The following is a 20,489-nucleotide window of genomic DNA, read 5'->3' as shown; positions in this document are numbered from 1 at the left end:
TCATCGTCTGGGCAGGTTATTAGCCCGATAGGCTGACGCACCCCCCGTATTCCACCCCTGATTGACACTGTTCTTGACAATCAGCGCCGCAGCCGCAGCAGCTGCCTGGCGCTCCTTTTGACGGTGCCTCTCCCTGAGATAGTTAGTTGCTTCGGGCCGCATGCGAAGAATGCGGAGGATCATATCATCGCTGGGGTCTGCCTGGGCCTCTTTGCGCTTCTCTTCTTTGGCTCTTCTCATTGTGCCTAGATTTCGGCTCATCATGATACTCTTGCCACGTCGGATAGTGCCCATACTAGCGAAAGCTCCAGGCCCGCCGCTAAAGGTTGGCCCAAATGTTGCTGGAGCCGAGAGTCGGTTTTCGTGCTTCTCCTGAAGAAGCATTTGCGTCGCGCGCTGAGCATTGGCAGCAGCCATGCGCTCAGACTCCCGAATCAGGGTATCCGTTGGCTCAAAGTAGAAGAAGTTCAAGGCTGCCAGCTCGTGCCACTTGGGCGACTTCAGGACGTCCTGCGGCACACCCAACTGCTCTCCAGAGTCATCCTTGGCATTGAAGAACTCAAAGAGAAGATTCAACCATTGATAGACAATGTCGATCTCCTTCTGTGCCAGGGGCCTCTGCGAAGAGGGCTTCTCGGACAGCGGGGGCACCAAAAGGCCTTCTATGGCCTGGAGGACTTCCTTCCATAGACGTGTCATGACCGCAAGCATCGTGGCGTCGGTTAGGGTCTGTTTCATAATGGCGAAGTTCTGGTCAAAGTAGTGGAACAGCGGTTGCAATGCTCCCTCGATGTCGCTTGCTGTGGTGACGACTGGCATGGTCGATGCCCTCTTCTTCCATAGACTGGTCACCTGCGAACCGATACCGCCACCTTTGACCAGTCTCCGCAAAGTTTCGCGAGAGATGGTGGCACTGATTTGAGCTCGGAGCTAGATCAGAGTTAGCAGCTGAATCCAAGTGTAACGAAATGAAGCGTACCTTATCCGTGATCTTGCGGACCATATCTCTCTCTGTTCTCTTCAAGTGGCGGAACGCCTTTCCAAAGTAGAATTGAATGTCGTCGCGCTCGCCTTCCATGCTCACACGCAGCAACACTCTACCTTGGGTGTCCAGATCCAGCCAGTATTCGCGAGGCAGGTAGTCACTAAAGTGAATGGGATCAACCTTGAGCGACGTACGACCAACAAAGTCATGTTCGCCAAAGGTATCGTAATCCCAAATAGTGGCGATGATGTTCAGCGGACTTGACACCGTGATGTCGACAGATTCGTCCCAGCGAGGGTTCAGATTCCGATACACAATGCGTGTCTTATAAAGACGCTTTTGGTACTCGTCTCCGAGGACTACGTACGGATCACTGAAACCACCCGGATCGCAAGCCTTCAGGTCTTCGGCTTCAACAATCTTGATTGTGAAGACGTACTTATTAGGTCGTCTTGGTTGTTGCTTGCCGAGGCGCTCAGCCTTTTGCAAAACCTCGGCGCAAGCGTCGACGTTCATCGACTTCTCTAGCTTGTCTAGAGCTTGCATGGCATGCTCGATATTGTTGAGCTTGACGAAAGACTAAGATTATGTTAGCGAGTTACGTGATGCAGGGTGGTAAATTGGTGCAAACCTCAGGATAGAATTGAAACGGCTCTGGAGCATCTTTGGTGTTCCAGGCATCTCGAGCATACTGAGCATACTGCATGAACTTTTCTTGTGTTGTTTGGTTCGCAGCTGCAGCCTCCTGCGCCGTTGGCCGGTCCATCTCCTTTCCAAATCGTTTCTCAAGCTCCTCGCAGTATTGGCCAATGCCAGCTGCGTAAGAACGAGCCAGTGCCGTCATGAATCTGGCGTGGTGGACGTCGCTGTCCCATTCTAACTGATAGACCTGTTCCATGGTTTGATGGAACATGGAAAATATATCCACAACGGAGGAGCTGTGTCGTTCGTTGTCCGAAGGAATGCCGTCGGGATTGTGAGTCTTGACTTGGAACGGATCTTCGGCAATTGCGTTGTCGACTAATTCGACCATGACACTCTCGGCATTGCGAACCCATCGCCAAACGAAGTCCACCAAAAGTTCCTCAATCTGGAACTCGAATGGCTTGTCGGGCAGCGCGGCGTGGTGTGTTCGGCGCATGTCAACTAGCTCTTTGTAGAGGTCAAAACCATCCTGCATGTTGATCTCTTCACCACTCTCTTTTGCAACTGCAATAGTGCGCTCAATGATGTGTTGCGCATCTCGTTCATAGCTGGGAAACATCACATCCACGAGGACCTGCCAGGGTTTGACGCCCATAATCTCCCCGATATTCTTGTACCGTTTTTGAATTTTGTTCGAAAGCTTGGTGACCGCCCGGCCGAGCTCAACAACGTGGGTGAACTGCCACTCAGAGGCATGATTGGGTAGTTTCTCGTGCACAAAAGCGTTGTACGCGTCCGTGGCAGCACGTCTCATGCCGTCGGTGAGATGAGTAGCGAATTCCTGAGCCTGTTCAGGTTTGACGGAGAACGCAGGATCCGAGTGGATATGGTCCACCAACAACTCCATCACGGCCGCAATGTTGGGTGGTTTCGATGCGTAACAATTGAGCATTAGGTTGTAAAGATCTCGTAGTAGAAAGTCGTGGAGGCTGTGGAGTGTCTGCTGGTATACAGCGAAATCATGAATGGTCCAACGGCTTTGGTCAATGTCCAGCAAGCCCGCGTTATACTGGTGTAAGTGTGGCGGTTTCTTGACATCTTCACCCGTAGTCTTTACGTTGTTGATTGCAGCGAGAAGATCCTCGGCAGGAAGCTCTCCGTCGAGAAACTTCTTCCCAATCACCTCGACAAAAGCAATTAGTCTTGAAAATTGAGGAAGGCGCCAGTACACGCTAAGTTCCATGAGCAGGTCGCCAGACTGCTTCGAGATCGGAGTGAACTCTGCTGCCGGATCAGCGTGTAGTTGATCATACGTCATACAATCTTTCAGGATGGCCTTATAGAAAGCTCTCGAGTCGTTGGGTATGAACGTGTAGACGGCCTCCTCGAAGTCCTGGCTAGAGTCGTCGAGAGATAGAGAATCAAAGTTGATAGAGCTGTCGAAGTTCAGGAGGGAACCATCAGGGCTAGAGATTGCTTTGCTGATTTCCGAGTACGATTGTTCTGTTCCGAAGACTGACATGGGCCGTCCAGGAAGTGGCTTGTCCATCGTAGCCGTTGACGTCTTGGCCAACTCAGGGTTGACAGTCAAAATGTCGAGAATGATTTGAGACAGATGCGGCGCTTCAGCTCTCCTCCACTCTTGGAAGGCTTCCTCGACATCAAAGTCCTGACTCCTCAAAGCGCCAGGTGCACCTGAAGCCAACCTTTGCTGGTAGTTCTTCATGTCCTTGATCGCGTTTTCCTCCGTCCAGATGTATCGGCTAGCCTCGATGTCAGACTGTACTTCGGAGTTGGATCGACCAAACATGCGAGCCACGGTGAGGACGAGGGGCATGTCCTTGACGTCGGTGCTCGGAGGAACGACGATCTCGATGGTGTTGCCTTCGCCCTGAGCAGCGTCGAGAGACAAGTTCTGATCCCTAGTGAGTAGCTTGTTCTCCAAAGTATGCAATCGGCTCATCAACTCGGGCCTGTCTCTGTCGTGCCCCTGGTCCCGAAGAGTTTGCGCCACTAGCCTGATGAACATGGCCATATGTCTGTCCGCCGTTTCCTTCCACGAGTCGTCCGTCGCCGATGTTAGCTGGGCATACTTTTGGTTGGCCTTGGTCGCGGACGAGTAGAACATGAGAACGTAAGGCTCGAGCTTTCGGTCCTTCTCTACGGATTTTTGAAAGCCCTTCTCGGTGAATGCTGTGTATGCTTCGGCAAAGCTGCGCTTCAGAGCCGAGTCGTTGAAGCCTTGCATGGGTTCCTTTCCTGTCAGGACGTTCTTAAGTCTCTTCTCCAAGGGTTTCTGGAATCCATGGGGCAGCTTGATGCTGTTGGAACCTGACGAGACGAATTGACCGACCAGTTCGGTGACGCTCGTGTGGGATCTCTGGGCTGGTTTCGGGGCGGCAACATATTGCTTTCGCTTCTGTCTCGGTTGGAGGATGTGGTTGAGGTATGCAATTCGCAATGCAAAAGTATAGGCATCGTCATGGCTGACGACGGTGATGTTGCCCCTGGATGCTCCCCTCGGTCTCATGCTTAGCCGGTTGCTAGTTACTCGACGGCCCGGCATCCACGAGCTCCTAGAAGCGGATGACATGATCGCGGATCGTAACGGGTCCGGAGATGCGTGGGGTCGAAAGTCGGACGTGGGCGATAACGGGGCACGATTTATGAGAAAGCTGTCATTCTCGTACCAGCGCAGAATGGCCAGCTAGGTGGTTTGTAGTGGTCGGCTGTAGACTTTGTTCGTAGACGTGACAGGTCGATCTAGGGCTGTCAGGAAGGTTCCAGCTGCGACAGCGGAGAAGTTATCGTCGGTAGGTCGGGGGGTTTGGAGGAAACGAAGGTTGCGGCGAAATGTGGTGGCCGTCGAGAGTTGGATGGTGGTGTTGATCTGCCAAGGACCCAATGTCTAGCAAGCACACTGCAGCCGCTTGGGGACCCTCAGAAGGTTTGGGGGTGAATGTTTGGTGCAGCAGGTGACACACGTCATTGGCAGAAAAGGAGATGTGGTGACTGCCGGGACCCCTTGTACTTTTCAGGAAAAGGTGGCACGGTGGTACCTGCGGCCCTGTGCGGCGCTAAGCGGCCCTGGTATGGACAGCACGAGGGACGGGAGGGAGGCTAAGTTGGCGAATAGTATACCTCTAGCAACATTTCGTCGCTAATGAGGTACTTATCGCAGCAAGTAAGATGGGTGGCATTAGTTGGTGAACAGAGAGGTATTCTGATTTCATTAGTGCTGGGCGTATCGGGTATCGATGATGCCTAACCGGCGGAGACCCGTGGACGGGGCCGGACCACTGGTCACTGCAGTTCTGGCCTGACGATACGACACCTCAATCTAGAGAAATGCGAGCAAACGGATAATGCCAACAACTGGCATGCAATGGGTCTTGGTGTTTTGTTCCAAGCTCTGGGTCAGATTCTACCTTTGATCTTTCTTTGCGACAGAGCTGGAGACGAAACTTCATCAAGACCTCTCCCCAACAGATAATTGAAGAGATACACCACATGAGAATAGTCACCGACTTTCGATGTTTCGTTTCTTTCGTCAGGCCGTGTAAGGCTCCCTTGAAAGAAGCTCTCAGGCGGCAAGTCCACGTACGTGGGACCACACTCTGTACAAAGGGAGACATTCACGATACGAGATTTGTTGCCGCCATGCTTGGCTATTTCGCCTTCAATACGAAAACTTTCACCGTCTGGCATTAGTCTCGGATTCTCAGTCTGGCCTCCTGCAGATCGCCTTGAAATTCTATGTGAGTGAAGTTAAGCCTGAGACTATCAACACCAAAGGGAACTGCTCGCGTGTTGTGTCACTAGCGATAGCGTTATGTATTATCCGTACGGATACGACCATTTCCAAAGGGACCAATGGTATCAGCAAATCACATGCTTCCGCGTAATGTGTCTTGGCCGCTTCTATCGACCTTTCTCCTTGTTCTTTCAATTTTCTTTCTTCTCCACTGCATCCTCCGAACGGTCCAAGGGTATTTCCACGGCCATTGTCCAGCGAATCAGTAGTCCGTCCGGACCAAAGATGGAGCGTCCAGGACGCGCATATCTGGTCCGTCATGCGCAGCTCATCATTTCCCGGTCCTTATCATATTCTGTACGATACTCCACGGGCACTCGTTGAGCGTTTTCCCTGACCCAAGTCACAATGCCTTTCTCGGTCAAATGTCTTACCTCCTAGTCACCGGCAGAAGCCCTGTGGCCATATTCATTGGTAGAACCTATGCTGTGCAAAGGACTAGGTACACTGGCGTTCCAGCGGTCCAGTTGATTTGACACAGGTGCAATCGCAGTCTTATCATGATCAGGGCAAGAAGATCGACGATGCGTCGTGGCAGTCAAGCTGGCAGTGGCACTGAAAGCCGTAGATTCAGAACAGGTAGAAGGCTCGAGTCGCTATGTTCTCTGTGCCCAATGCCCGATTATTCGTCTCAATTTTGTCCGAGGGATGTTCCTTGTCTGCCGCTGGGACGCTGGGGATCGCATGGTCCATTGTTTATCTCATACACACGGACGAGCCCGGCCGCTGGAGCCGTAATAAGTCAGAAAGGCGAAATTGCCCAATACAGCGCCAACAAGCCGGAGGTGACAGGCCTGCATTGTAAAGTATTTGACATTTGGTGATGTATGGGTTGCAAGTTCGATGCCGGCGTGCAAGACGTCGCCCAAGTTGTGGGATCGTATCCGTAGGAACAAAAAGCTTCTGACGGAGTGAACGGTGCGCCGTCACAGTCGGAAGGAGTCATGGTGGTAATAGGTATCAAGGCGCGTACGAGATGCTCTTAGCTTTGCACCGACTAAACAGCTACGCCGCGCAGGCCATGGCGGCCGGCGCCCGTTGATCGGTGACAGGCGCACTGCTTTCGTGAGAGAAAGTCTGAAACAGCTCTCCATCCTCTTTTACCTGAGAGTCTCGGAATCGGCTGGACTCTGCTTGGCTCATAGCAAAGGTAGAGAGGCGAAGACGCTTCCCGGGACTTTGGTAGGCATAAGGACAGCATGCCGAACCCAAGACTGAACCCGACTGGCTAGACGAAAAGTTCGATCAACGCAGAGACTTCGTTCGTATGATTCGAGAGCTTGTTGCATCTACTATGTAGTTCCTGGAGTGGAGGAGAGTGACGGCCGATTGACTTTCAAGGCTTTTCAGAGGACTGGGGAGTCAGTCTCCGAAGGCCCCTCATCAGCTACCCCCTTTCTTGATGCAATGCAGGAGCATAATTGGCAACCTGCAGGTGGTGTCGTCGCAAGTTGACGAGTTGGATCCCGACTCTCTGGAATATTGGATAAGTAAACGGGTGAAAGCGCCATAATCAAGCGAACAGTTTGCAAGAGCCGCTTTGTCGGCGTGATGAACAGAATCCTTGCCCAGTGGCCAACAGACAGGGCCATATCTCCGCGTAGAAGAAACCTGGGGGACGGAGACATGGCGTCCGAGAGGGTGTTCAAGATCTCGCGGCTTGCTGGGCTTTGCTTCGCTTCCCCAAGTTGGGAATCTGGGAGGGGCAAACACCTAGGCCCCTAGAGTGGAGAGGATTGGGGGGCACGAAAAGGAACGGCGGTACTGCGCGCCCAGTCAGCTTGTTGCTTGTTCGTGCTTGTCATGAAGACTTGGTAATTAGTGCCAAGGTGCCTTGCTACGGCCCAACAATGTGCGGGATGGGCAGGACCAGGTGGTGTGGTGATCCCATGCGCTTTGGTCAACTGTCGAAGATCTTGAACTGATGACCCCACCATAGACGTCTAAAAAAGTGAAAGAGGCCGCCGTTGTGCCTGGAATGAAGGAGAGACGCGGATGCTGTTCAGTGCCCCAAAGAGGACCTAGGAGGACACATGAAACCCGGAGGTGAGATGGTGGATGGCTGGCGGTGATGGTGTTAGTGTTGGTGCTGTTTTTGTACTTGACAAGGCTTTGGAAGGTTTGGTGTCCGTTGATGGTGAGGTGAGGTAGACCCTCGCGCTCCTGAATGCCATAGAGGTGATGCCGAGGGGGTAAAGCTCTTTGTGTGATTGATATTATTATCGTTGATGCAGCCCGATGCTTGGTATTCCATTGGAAAGGCTAGACGAAGAGAGTTCCACGGGTGGATAATCATGGGAATTTGAGGCCGGCGGGCAGGGGTCGGGATAAAAGTGAAATCGGCGCCAATCTCGTCTTCGCCAACCCTGGCGCCTGAAGACCAAGTGGGCTTGATTCAACGTCACAACGGGGGAAGGCACTTGGGGATTAAGGTGAGATGCACCTGCCCAGCCAGCGCTGGATGTACCTAATTGCGCATCGCAGCTTTCCAGTGGCAGCGGCGGCGCGTAGTGTACCTTACCCTTCGTGCTTCCCAGTCCAATTCAGACGAGGTGGCATGGTACCTTACCTTACTCCAGACCACCACAGTGACAAGCCCAGCCCGGCCAAGTCCAGCCCACATGCATCGTGTACATGTACCTGACTGGCGTGGGAAATCTCCGCGGCGACACAAGTATCTTGAACCGAATGCGGGCCTTGACGACACTTTCAAGGAGGGGAGGGGGGGCACTGGGGGGCACATCAGCGGCAGCAGGCAAGCACCTCAGCAATAGCAACACAGTGACAGCGACCGACAAGCAACAGGCCTCTGAGGCAGACGTGCCGCAGCCCAGCAGCTGGTGGTTCTCCGTCGACATCGGATCGCAACATTCAACCTTTTGCATTTCCATGACTCTCTTATTCATTTCCCCCCGTCCATTCTACTCTACAACAACTACCACTACATCTCTGGTTTTTTACCTTTCATTCCTGTTCACCCCTCAAATACTCCCACCCTCAACGCCGCCGTTGCCTGCCGTTATCCCCGCAGCTTTTACTTTAACCCCTTCGTTCAGGCCCTCGTCGCCTCCCGCAGCCGCAGCGTCTCGAACCTGGCTGCTCAGTCCACGCTTCCGTACCGCCTGCCCGTGGCTGTGGCTTGGCCTCTTTTTGTGTCGCCAAATGTTCACGTTCCTGGCTAACTTGCGACCCCGCGCTGCAAAGCCCGCCGACCACCAAAGAGGCGCTCCCTCTGCCTCTGCCTCACCTCCGACGTTCTACATCTTCATGCGCCGTTAATCCTAACTTCAACATCTCATCATGGGCATCGTTAGCAGCAAGCCCGATGACGGGGCTACCCTCTATCTTAGAGACCAGAATCGACGTGCGACCTCCCGCCCTCTGCTCCCTCTGTTCTGCTTGCCCTCTGCCTTGCCTGTTCATGCATGCAGCCTTGCGCATCCGCTTGCTAACTCTTCGTTGCAGTATCCATATCTTCTCTCGTCATCTCCAACCCGCGAAGGCGCTCTTCCGTTAACATCGTTCCCAATGCATTCCCCGCCACCAGAGTCTCGGCCTCTCGTCCGCTAGGCGACGGCAGTCCCATAGAATTCGTTCAGGTTCGTAGGCGCAAAGAACAGCACCGCACTTCCTCTGCTCTTTCTACTTCCTAGGGACATGCGCTGACCTTTATATTTGCAGGACACCGAAGTCGTAACAAGTCCCGGCGGCGTCCCGAATTTCATACTGAAGCTCAACCAAGACGATGAGCTAGTCTTCACCTTTACCTTCGTTATACGTCAAGGCCAACAGTTTGTCACCAACGGCGGCGCTGACGCTGTAGCAACAACCGACACTCAAATCAGCGGACTGACCTACGTCTATGCCTCTACACCCCGCGAAGTAGAGAACTTGGTGACCCGCGAGTTCCACGCAGACCCGAATCTACACAAGAATTCCAACGTTGAGTTGGTAGGCGACTTTGCGACTGGCGGCACTCCCTCCGTCTCTTTTGAATGGACCTGGAAATGGAAACCTCCAAAGAGCATTGAAGACAGGGGAGGTGGATGGAGGAATTCCTGCAGCGTATGCTCACTGCAGACCATGAGCATGAAGCATTGCTGATCCCGTCATAGTTCGTCGAATACGACCCTCGCGCTCACTGCCTGCACACTCTGGCTAGTTTCTCATACTGGGTGTCGAGTAAGGCTTCGCTCGTCCTTCTTACCCGCGGCCCGCAGCTGACTTCTTCCAGACCCAGTCTCGCCGCTCAGCCACCCAAACTCGCCATCCCCTCCCTTCCTACTGACCGCCCCTCCTAAGATCCGTGTCGCCTCGTCCCAGTCTGTGGATTCTCGGATCAGTCATGCCGAGTTAGACGAGCCCTTGTCACCGTTGCCGGGCAATACATCATCAACCACCATCCTCCCTGTGCCACAATCTGCGTCGGAGCCGATCAAAGTAGATGTCGCATGCCCGAAACCCACCGACGATGTTCTTGTACCAGACGATGGACCTGTCTTCAGGGCGACGATTAAATCGTTGGAGCAAAAGACTGGCAACATGCGGACGCAGATGAAACGCGTGCTCAAGATGGCCAAACAAGCACACGAAGCACAGCAAGAGGCCAATAAGAACTTTTCCGAGTTCATCGATACTCTTCGGGAAGCCTCTTCAACAAATGCCAATGCTGTCCAGCCAGCCATCGAACACTACTTTGACAAGATTGCCCGGGAGATTCTCGCCTATGAGCGGACAAATACTGTCAACCTCAAGAGGATTGTGATCGATCCTTTGGACAAATTTTATACAGTGGATATCAAGCAAGCCGAGTCCAAGAAACGTGACTTTGAGGAGGAAAGCAAGGATTACTATGCTTACGTTTCAAGATATCTCGGACAGCGTCACGATTCTGTCAAGGCTAAGAAACTGGCAGAGAGTGATTCAAAGTACCAGACCAAGCGTCGCAACTTCGAGCTCAAGCGTTTCGACTATTCGAGTTTCATGCAAGACTTGCATGGCGGCCGCAAAGAACAGGAAGTTCTGTCCCACCTCACGCGATACGCTGACGCTCAAACGAAGAGCTTCCTCGAGGCGGCGAAAAAGATCGATACCCTTCTACCCCAGTTGGAGGCACTTTCAAGCGAAGTACAAGAGGCCGATAAGGAGTATCAGTACCAAAGGCGGGAGCGCGAAGAGAAGAGACGACTACTCGAGAAAAGCAACCAGCCGTACAATGAGCCCGATCCCATCCCTGTACCCGGTACAAGCAGTGGCCCGGTTGCGAGCTCAAATGGAACTGCGTATGTTTCCGACAGTGATCTAGGCCGTGCCGACAGCACAGGATCGCAGTTGAAGGTGGCAATGTCTTCGGGTTCGAATCCTTCCCTCTCAATGGCTTCTCCTGAGCTATCTCGATCCCCGGGCAGTCTCGGCAATTCTTCTGTTGGAAGTCCTGCTCAAGCCTCAAAGTTCAAAGGAATCCGTGATTTGGAGGAGAAAGACTATGGCCAATCGTCAGGCGCCAGCAGCACACAGCGTAAAGAAGGCCTGCTATGGTCCCTTAGTAAGGGCGGAAGCAATCATGTTGACCCGCGCAACCTGAACAAACAGGGTTGGCACAAGTAAGTTCACCTGGAACCCCCAAAGCATTTTGCATCCTGACAAAGCAGGTTCTGGATTGTTCTCGATCAGGGCAAGCTCTCGGAGTATAGCAACTGGAAACAAAGGCTTGATTTGCACAATGATCCAATCGACTTGAGAATGGCATCTGTTCGAGAAGCACGGAATGCCGAGCGTCGATTCTGTTTCGAAGTCATTACGCCTCAGTTCAAACGAGTCTACCAAGCAACGTCGGAAGAAGATATGAACAGTTGGATAACGTCTATCAACAATGCGTTGCAAAGTGCGGTCGAAGGTCGCATCATGAGAGACAAGTCGGCGCCGAGCGATTCAGGATACATCAAGAGAGACATTGGCTCGATCCTCACCGGCAAGAGCCCCTCTGTTGGCCACAATAGCCACCACAGTCACGCAAATTCAAATAGCGCACCCGTACGCCGAATTACTGTGGGCGCTCGGCCCAGCACGCATCGATCAACCAGCTCGAGTTTCGACGAGAATCCTGACAAGCTGCTTCAATTGCTTCGCGACAACGACCAAGGAAATTGCTGGTGCGCTGATTGCGGGTCGGGTACAAAAGTCGAATGGGTTTCAATCAATTTGGCCATTATTCTATGCATTGAATGTAGTGGCATTCATCGCTCCCTCGGCACGCACATCAGCAAAGTGCGATCTCTCACCTTGGACATCAATTCCTTCACCTCTGATATTGTCGAGCTGTTACTTCTTGTTGGAAATAGAGTGTCCAATATGATTTGGGAAGCGAAGCTCGAGCCTGGCTTCAAGCCGACACCACAGGCAACCCGAGAGATGCGGTTGCGGTTCATTACGGCAAAGTACGTGGATAGGGCATACGTTGAGCCGATTTCAGCCACACTTTCGCGTTATCCAAACCCCGACGACACCTTGCTGGCAGCCATCAAGAAGAATGAGATCCAGCAGGTGATCTACGCCTTGGCTTTGAGGGCAAGTCCTAATGTCACGGACAGGTCTCGAGGAACGCACGCAGTTTTTCTGGCGCTGGCGGCCGCCGATCCTGCGTCACCTTCTCCCACTCCCGGGCAGCCCCCGGAGACGGACAGAACGGTGCCATTCCCAGTTGCAGAGATGCTGCTTCAAAATGGTGCAGAAGTTCCGTTGACGATGCCGGCCTTCCCCCTCAGCCGGAGTGCGCAATTGTATATTGAAGAGAAACGAGGGCGCAGCACGGGGTTTTCAAGCGACAGCGTCGGGTCATTGCCCGGCAACCTGAGTCCCAACGAAAAGCTGCAGCGGGAGAGAGATGCCCGATTACAGAAGAGAGTAAGCGCGGGAGGACGTCTGGCCAAGAGCCCGATTCCGGAAAGGTAGCGACCTACCTGTCTCGAGCGGCTGGGACAACTCAACATGTGCCTTGCCTTTGCACTGCATGCGAGGCATAGATCTTCTCTTGAAGTTCACTTATCGACAGACGATTATGATGACTCCGGGGGTGACGATGGATGAAATCATGTTGGCACTGGCAAGAAGACGAAGAGGAAATGGCTGGCATGCTTTGACACTGTCATTACGAGAAGCCATATTGATTTTGAAGGGTCTGGTGGTCCTTTTTCTTTTCCTACCGGGCGAGAGAGGCTATCTGTTTTCATTGCCGGACATGAGGAGCCCAGAGTCACGGGACCATGTTGTCACATATAGCATGTGTACAGAGTGCTCTTTTCCATGACAGACGCTAGCGCAGGGCCGATCAGGTACACACCATTGTAGCAGTCCTCGATTGGAGAAGGCCAAAGGTTGGAGAGTGCAGAGACGGCCGTTGTGCGTGCGTGCTTGTCAGTGTGTGTATGGATAGTAATAGTAATGAAATGATGAATACAAAGTAAGATAGTAACATTTTATTTCGGCTGTATCGTATGCCATAGACCGAGTGAATGAGGCGGTTGAGGCGAAACTCTTGTTGCCACTGGCAGTCAGACAGAAAAGGAGAAAAAAAGAGAAGGAAAATCGTAAATGAGTCGTTTGGTGGCAGGTGAAGCACTCACGTGTGGGTTTGACGTGGGATGAATCACACCTGCGGTCCGTAGTATACTTAGCCACAGCAAGCGACGGGACGCACACCTATTCTTACAGAGTGACCTAAAAGACTGGGTAGAAGGGGTGTGGGGAACGTCACTCTTAGATGCTGGGAAGGGCACATGATGGGAATGTCTCAATTTGGAGACTCGAGACGGAGGATGGACGGGTGTCTACGTCAAGCTCGTTCGCCATACCCGCTGTCGAGACCCAAGTTCGACAAGGTGTGGTGAGGAGTCCATGAGCATAGTATGGGAAATCTCGATCGTAAATAGTAAGGAAAGCAACCTTAGGGGCAATAGCGGCTATTTGATTCATGAACACCTTAGCTACCTTACTTTACCTTCATCATCTGGTTGTGGTTGAGTGGGGCACCCTTCCGAGGCGAACATCGCGATAGTGTGCAGGTGAGGTTTGCAGAGGGAAGAAGAACGGCTCACATGAGACCTGCTTCTTTCCGCCACATGGTTCGTGATAGAGGCGGAGGCGGGAGGGAAGTGGGAGAGGAGCTATTATCAGTCGCACGCAGGCGCGGTTCTTGCTTCCGCTTCATGGGGCTGGCGGCATTCATATGGAAGGGGATGGGAGTCATTTCCCTTTTCGAGAAAACGGAATTTTGAAATGTTTTGCCATTCAACCTCGTTCATCATCGTTGCTCTCGTATCACTCATCGTTGCGGAAGCACCATTGCCATCGTCTTTTCAACTCTACGCGACCCAGTGTATAACGACTTCTACCTTGCCTTGAGGTAAGGTACCTTACCTTACACCATCTCTCTATTTCACCTTATCTGTGGTATCTGTGCACGTATCTGCCAGATCTACATACGATCTGCGACAGTCGAAAAAACGAAAGGAAAGAAAAAGGAACTGAGCAGGGAAAGCGGCTTTGGTTTACCTCATTTGAGAGAGCAAGAGAAGAAGAGCTCGCAGGAAACAGCCGATGACTGCGTGTCTAGGCTGCAGCGCACCCAACTGCTGCACCACTGCAGTCATTCGATCCTCGAGGACCCACTTGCTCTGGCACGGTCGTCCTCGATCCGAGAAAACCAAGGGAAGGAAGGCCCTGTCAACAGCTAACCTCCACTGCCTGCCTGCCTGCCTGCCTCCAGCAAGCAGTCCAGCTGTGTCAGTGTGAGGTAAGGTGACTCTGGGGCGGTGTTCACAGTCCAGCCCAGTTACCTTCCCGGTGACGGGTCCAGCAAGCCCCAGCCAGCCCTGCCCAGCCCAGCGGACGGGACCCTCCCCAGGACCAGGACACAGGACAGCCGTGGACAGGACAAGCAGGACCACCACCTCACCAGCACCGGGACACAGGGACAAACTGACGGGACCCGGCAGCTTGCACAGGGCCATTGCCAGGGGCGTTTGGTTGGTTCTTCCACTTTTTTGGTCTGGCTTGGCCGTAGCTTGAGCACCACTGCACTTGCACCTGCACCAAGCTACCACCTCCCTTTCCCCCTCTCCACTTTGGGGGAACTGACTTCCCGGATCGTCCAATACGCAGGCCGCAGTACGCAGTAGCTCCTCCATTTTCCAGGCTGCACTCCACGCTCACTCCTCGGGGCTTGCCTTTCCAGGCTTTTGCTGAGCAGCTGGTTTATTAATGCGAAGAGCCTCGCCATCCATCACATCTCTCCCTTAGGCAACACTTCCAACATCCAATCTTCCCATCCCCAATCCGTTACAACTTTCACAATCACCCACGTTACACCTTATCCTCAGAAGTTTTGTCTGCACAAATCATTTTGGCCGTACAGAGGTTTCCCGTACGTACTAGCTTTACCATAACCAAAGATCGACACATACCTGGTACCCATTAATTCACCGACGACGTAACCATTCCTTACCTCACCTTGCTTTACCCGCCTGCTGCCTCGGAGAATTCCACTTGCGAGCGAATCCCGCAAGACTCGTAACACTACCAATCGAGGCCATGGCTCCTCCTCAACCCGAAAAGAGCCAATTGAAACGAACTAGAGTAAGTCGTCTACTGATCTGCCCGGCCTTCTGGTGTGCAATCCTAAATCGTCTTTCCCTTCCAAAGGGTTCTCTGCCAGAAACCGAACTGGATGCGAAGAAGCCCCGCCGCTCCGACAGGCAATCACCCGAACCCGAGCACAGGACGCCAGTCTCTAAGAAGCATCAGCTTCCCTCCCCAGTCACAAGGTCCGGCGACTCGGATGAGGTCTACAAGGAGCCCACCGCCACACCCCCGGAAGGACGTCCTAGCCAGGTGAACCACCGCGATAAGGACGACGCGTCGCAAGCCGTTAATAACATCTCCTCACCGCCGCAGGAGGCTACCCAGGCTTTCTCGCAGTATGCCCACGAGACCAAGGAGGCCCTCTCGGACGAGGTCGAGGATGAGGTGAAGGAGGGCGTATGGGGATACTTGTTCCCTCTCGATACCAAATATGGCAAAGTTGTCGTCATGAAGAGGCGAGCTGCTTGCCCTCTGCCTGACGCTCTTGAGGCGAAAGAGTCAACGAATAAGGATCAGAATGGAAAGTCGTCCCTGCAGAAGGAAGAAGAGGCGTACGAGCGCACAAAGGTCAAGGGAGTTGCATCGGGCGGATACTTGATTGGCCGTCATCCAGAGTGCGGTAAGCCTGTCGTCCGTCTCCGGGCGTAGCCATGGTGTCGCTGACAACTCGCAGACATCGTCGTGGACGATCCTATCATTTCCAACAGGCATTGCTTAATCTTCACTGAAAACAAGGGCGGTGACACTGTTGCGATTCTGGAGGATTTGTCTAGTAACGGAACTTTCGTCAACGAAGCAATCGTAGGACGCAACAAGCGGAGAGAGCTCCAGGAGCAAGACGAAATCGCTGTTATTGACAAGGCTCGTTTTATCTTCCGGTACCCCAAGAGTCGGCAATCTAGTGCATTTCTGAGTCAGTACACTCTCCTCGAGAAGTTGGGCAAGGGTCACTTTGCCGAGGTGTTTTTGTGTGTCGAGAAGTCTACCGGTCAACGGTACGCCGTCAAGATCTTCACCAAAACGCCCGGCATGGAGGAGAGATCCAAGCAGGAGGGCTTGCAGCAGGAGATTGCTGTTCTCATGGGCGTCAGCCATCCCAACGTTCTCTGCTTGAAGGACACGTTCAATGAACGTAACGCCGTTTATCTGGTCCTCGAGCTGGCTCCTGAAGGCGAGCTGTTCAACTTCATTGTGATGAGGCAGAAAGTGAGCGAGGATGAGACGCGTAAGCTCTTCAAGCAGCTCTTCCAGGGCATCAAATATCTTGTGAGTCTCATATCATGGCAATTCTGAGTCGAGCGCTGACGAGTGGCAGCACGATCGCAACATTGTTCACAGAGATATCAAACCTGAGAACATCTTGATGGTCGACAAGGAACTCAATGTCAAGCTGGCTGATTTCGGCTTGGCAAAGATCATTGGCGAAGAGTCCTTCACGACCACATTGTGCGGCACGCCCAGTTATGTGGCTCCGGAGATTCTCGCCGAGGGCAGGCACAGAAAGTACACGAAAGCTGTAGACATTTGGTCGCTGGGTGTCGTGTTATACATCTGCTTGTGTGGCTTCCCGCCCTTCTCGGACGAGCTCTATTCTAAGGAATTCCCCTACACACTGTCGCAGCAGATTAAAAGCGGTAGGTTCGACTACCCGTCACCGTACTGGGATTCTGTTGGCGACCCTGCTCGTAAGTGGCTCGAAAGTCCAAATTTTCTACACAGAGACTAATGCCTCAAACCAGTTGACCTGATTGATTCTATGCTTGTCGTCGACCCCGAACGTCGATTCACTGTGGACCAGTGTCTCAACCATCCATGGATGACTCAGAACCAGCCTGGTGTCAATGATAGCACTGATGGTCTTGTTGGCGGCATTCAGAGCTTGGGCGTCCATCGACGGGGCGTGACCAGAGAACGTACTCTCTTGAGCACATTGAACTCAGTCCAGGTGGCAACCAGAGCGCCTGTGGGAGACAGCAAGAAGCCCGTCAATATTTACGCTAAGAACACGAAGAAGATTCAGCCAAAAGAGGCTGACCCCCACTCGCAGAGAGCTGTGGGCGAGTTCGTGGAGATGGGGGGCAAGGGCGACGAGCCGCTCTTTGGGGCCGATGGAGAGAGCATTTACTCAAAGAACGACATTGCTAGCGCCGAGAAGAATGATGGGAAGTAATGTTGTGTAATGTTTCTTGTGGGTTCTTTGGGAGCATGGATTATGAGATGTGTCTGGGGACAGCATCGGCGATGTTTTGGGTTCTTGGCTTTCCTGGTGCCATGCAGGCATATACTATGTTTGCGACACCACCAGCCATTGTTTTCAGTAGTGTCTCGGGCTTGGAGAGAAGGGTTGTGCAGTAAAGCATTGGACGACCTATACAGATACGCAGGCACGGATGGGCAAAAGTTTGGAGTTTGACGTTGTCTTTGATTGAAACAACGGCCCAATATAATAATAAGCTTAAACAACATGCAAAACTTGTCTGTAAAGATACGTTCTGTCGATGACATGCGCGGTAGGTTGACCAGCTCCCATCATTTGTAGGGGAGGTACCTTAGATTGATAAGTTGTATATCGGTCAAGGAGTCAAGACTCACTGATATTACCCACCGATGTATCGGCCCCGAGAGGACACGAGGCGGCCAGGCTGCTGCGGGTCACACCGGCGGTCCAGATGGACGGGGTGGGGCCGAACCAACGACATGTCTTCATTGGGCCCTCAACTCTTTTTCTGCTATTTATGTTTCTTTTCTACTTTCCAAGCAAGATGAAAATATCGATTCCAGAATGTCCTGCTTGGAAAATATCATTGCCTCGATTTTCTTGCGAATTACAGCATGCCATAGTGAACGATTTGATGTAGATGCGCATTTGGTGTAACGCCCGACGTTGAACGCTGGCACCCCGCTTCGTTCACCGCCTTCGCCTAGGGCCCCATTTGCGGTTTTTCGCACAACTGCGAAAGTGGCAGAAAAAATTGCTTACCACCACCCCTCCATCAACGACGACGTAGAACGAGTCGGCCTTCGCAAATCGAAGCAGTTGGACTCACCGCACGACAGACCGACCCCCTGTCTCCGTTTTGTCAAACGACACGCCCCCTCTCTCTGTCTTTCTCACACTTTCGGCCGTCTGGTTTTTCCCGGGTTTAGAACCTCCTCTTTTTGGTTTTTCTCTCCAACCCCCCGATCAACCGCATAAACCACCGACCTCGAAACCCACCCACCCCCTCTCTTCGTCGTCGACCCTCCCAAAAATCCCGAACACCACATCGGAAACAATCATGGCGGCGGGAGCGAAGCAACAACAGGCGCAGCCGCAGCTGCTGTTCGTCGATGGTTCCTTCCAGGAGCTGGCCCGCGAGATGGCCGAGTACCTCCACATCGCCGACGAGATTAAGCCCCTTGTCGAGAACGAGGCCAAGAAGGAGGAGGTCCTGAGCAAGCTGGTGGCTAAGTCGGCGGCGCTGTCTTCGGTGCCCGAGAAGGAGTTCACGGCCGCCTCGAACCTGATGGTCCACCTCGTCCTGCAGTCCGAGGAGCCCAAGAAGCACCTGCCCACCCTGTGCAGCGCCTTCAGCAAGCCCATCGCCTCGAGCCCCGTCAACGGCGTCGGCCTGAGCCTCAACGCCCTCAGCACCGTCTTCAACCTCATCGCGCCCGAGAACCCGATCCGCTTCAACGTCTTCATGGCCATCCTGCGCTTCCTCAAGTCTCACGCCATGTACGATGCCGTCCAGCCCTACCTGAAGCACCTCCCCAGCTGGTTCGAGGAGTGGGCCACCGGCGAGGAGTTTCAGAGACAGATGTACGAGGAGATTGCCGAGGTTGCCAAGGAAGCTGGCAAGGAAGAGTGAGTTTTTTACGATATCCCGAGACTTTTGGGATGAGAACATCAGACGTGCTGACGGCATGTGCCCCACCTTGATAGGGAAAGCTACGAGTACATTCTCAAGGCCCTGCGCACCTTTGACGCCGATGACAAGGAGGAGATTGGCTCCGAGGACGCCCAGAGGCTATCCCTCCGCGCGGTCCGCGACGCCCTCCTGTCCAACACACACTACCTCTTCACGGACATCCGCAGCATACCCTCGGTCCAGAACCTCTCCGAAACCCACCCCATCTACTCCCAGCTCCTCGACGTCTTCGCCGAGCAGGACCTCGAGGACTACAACGACTTCAACGACGAGCACTCTGGCTTCGTCGAGAAGGAGGACCTCGACCACGACAAGCTCCACCGCAAGATCCGCCTCCTGACCTTCGCCTCCCTCGCCGCCCAGACGACCTCGCGCCGCATCGAGTACGCCGCCGTCGCAAAGGCCCTCCAGGTCCCCGCCGAGGAGGTCGAGATGTGGGCCATTGACGTGATCCGCGCCGGCCTCGTCGAGGGCAAGCTCTCCCAGCAGGACCAGGTCTTCCTCGTCCATAAGGTCACCTACCGCGTCTTTGGCACGCGGCAATGGCAGGAGCTCGCCACCCGTCTTGACTCGTGGAAGGGCACGTTCACGAACCTGCACGACGTCATCCGCAAGGAGCAGGCCAACGCCAAGGCGCAGAAGGAGCGCGAGGCGCAGGAGGCGGAGCGCAAGCAGCAGGGCGGCGGCGAGGGCGGTCGCGAGGGCGGCCGTCAGCAGAGGGGCCAGGGACGTCGCGATAACAACCAGCAGCGCGAGCCCAGAGAGCCAAGGGAACCCCGTGAGCCTAGGGAGCCCAGAGAGCCGCGCGAGCCCAAGGAGCGGACGGAGGATGACGACTAAGCGGGAGGCATGAATTCTGGTCTGTTGATGAGGAACTTGCCTTTTTGCTTAAGTTGACTTTTCTCGCCTCGCGATATCCACACAGCTCAAGGGGATGCAAAGCGGGACGAGGGGGAAAACGATGGGCCGAAACGAACACCAAACATTACGGCGAAAGAGGAATCAAAAGGTTTCAGGGAGGCCAAAGGGGAGAGAGGAAACTTCGTTCGTGTTTATTGTAATTACGGCGAGGAGAGAGAAGAGTTAGGTGTCCCTGGGACCGTATATGGGACCCGCGCGGATTTCCATACCTTAGAGCTGGGACAACGCTTTTTGTTTTTGTTTTCATGGAACAGTGATGGAAAAAAGGGATGGATTCCGAGTTTTCGACGCTGTGGCACATGACTTGCTTTGCTGCCGGCATTGCGGGAAGAAGAAAAGCAAAAAGGTCTTTTTTTTTTTTAACACTTATTTAGGGGGGTCCCCGAATGAATCCGGCGTAACGAAGAGATTTACGATACAGACGTCTTTTTAGCCTTGCTTGTCCTTGACACTATACTGCTCCTTTTGTTGTTGGTGACCGGCCGCCTGATCGAAAAGCAACTGCCAACTATGTACAAAGCTCTTGATATGTCCGCGGCTGAACATAGCTTTTGTACGACACACCTAGTAGGCA

The 20,489-nt window shown here is 53.4% G+C and overlaps 5 protein-coding genes across 5 annotated transcripts; 3 read left to right on the top strand and 2 right to left on the bottom strand.

Moving 5' to 3' along the window:
* CABS01_04292 (uncharacterized protein) lies at positions 1–4,223 on the bottom strand (the record flags this gene model as incomplete). The annotated part of the gene is made up of 3 exons (XM_060537663.1): positions 1–930; positions 980–1,564; positions 1,617–4,223. 3 exons carry the CDS (start codon positions 4,221–4,223, stop codon positions 1–3), a joined length of 4,122 nt encoding a protein of 1,373 aa, XP_060390508.1.
* A 4,521-nt stretch (positions 4,224–8,744) lies between these two features.
* On the top strand, positions 8,745–12,395 carry CABS01_04291 (PH domain-containing protein; the record flags this gene model as incomplete). The annotated part of the gene is made up of 6 exons (XM_060537662.1): positions 8,745–8,808; positions 8,910–9,043; positions 9,126–9,509; positions 9,560–9,626; positions 9,679–11,047; positions 11,096–12,395. The coding sequence occupies 6 exons, from the start codon at positions 8,745–8,747 to the stop codon at positions 12,393–12,395; spliced, it is 3,318 nt and encodes a 1,105-aa protein (XP_060390507.1).
* A 1,595-nt stretch (positions 12,396–13,990) lies between these two features.
* CABS01_04290 (uncharacterized protein) lies at positions 13,991–14,629 on the bottom strand (the record flags this gene model as incomplete). Its single annotated transcript, XM_060537661.1, has 1 exon — positions 13,991–14,629. One exon carries the CDS (start codon positions 14,627–14,629, stop codon positions 13,991–13,993), a length of 639 nt encoding a protein of 212 aa, XP_060390506.1.
* Positions 14,630–15,032: 403 nt separating this feature from the next.
* CABS01_04289 (uncharacterized protein) lies at positions 15,033–17,253 on the top strand (the record flags this gene model as incomplete). The annotated part of the gene is made up of 5 exons (XM_060537660.1): positions 15,033–15,077; positions 15,144–15,702; positions 15,757–16,349; positions 16,399–16,768; positions 16,823–17,253. 5 exons carry the CDS (start codon positions 15,033–15,035, stop codon positions 17,251–17,253), a joined length of 1,998 nt encoding a protein of 665 aa, XP_060390505.1.
* A 1,108-nt stretch (positions 17,254–18,361) lies between these two features.
* CABS01_04288 (PCI domain-containing protein) lies at positions 18,362–19,834 on the top strand (the record flags this gene model as incomplete). Its single annotated transcript, XM_060537659.1, has 2 exons — positions 18,362–18,930; positions 19,009–19,834. 2 exons carry the CDS (start codon positions 18,362–18,364, stop codon positions 19,832–19,834), a joined length of 1,395 nt encoding a protein of 464 aa, XP_060390504.1.
* Between the last annotated feature and the right edge of the window lie 655 nt (positions 19,835–20,489).

This window comes from Colletotrichum abscissum (assembly GCF_030869225.1).
Source record: "Colletotrichum abscissum strain IMI 504890 chromosome Unknown Scaffold_8.1, whole genome shotgun sequence".
Taxonomy (NCBI): domain Eukaryota; kingdom Fungi; phylum Ascomycota; class Sordariomycetes; order Glomerellales; family Glomerellaceae; genus Colletotrichum; species Colletotrichum abscissum.
The sequence above is the reverse complement of the archived record's forward strand: the minus strand, read 5'-3'. Positions and strand labels throughout refer to the sequence as shown.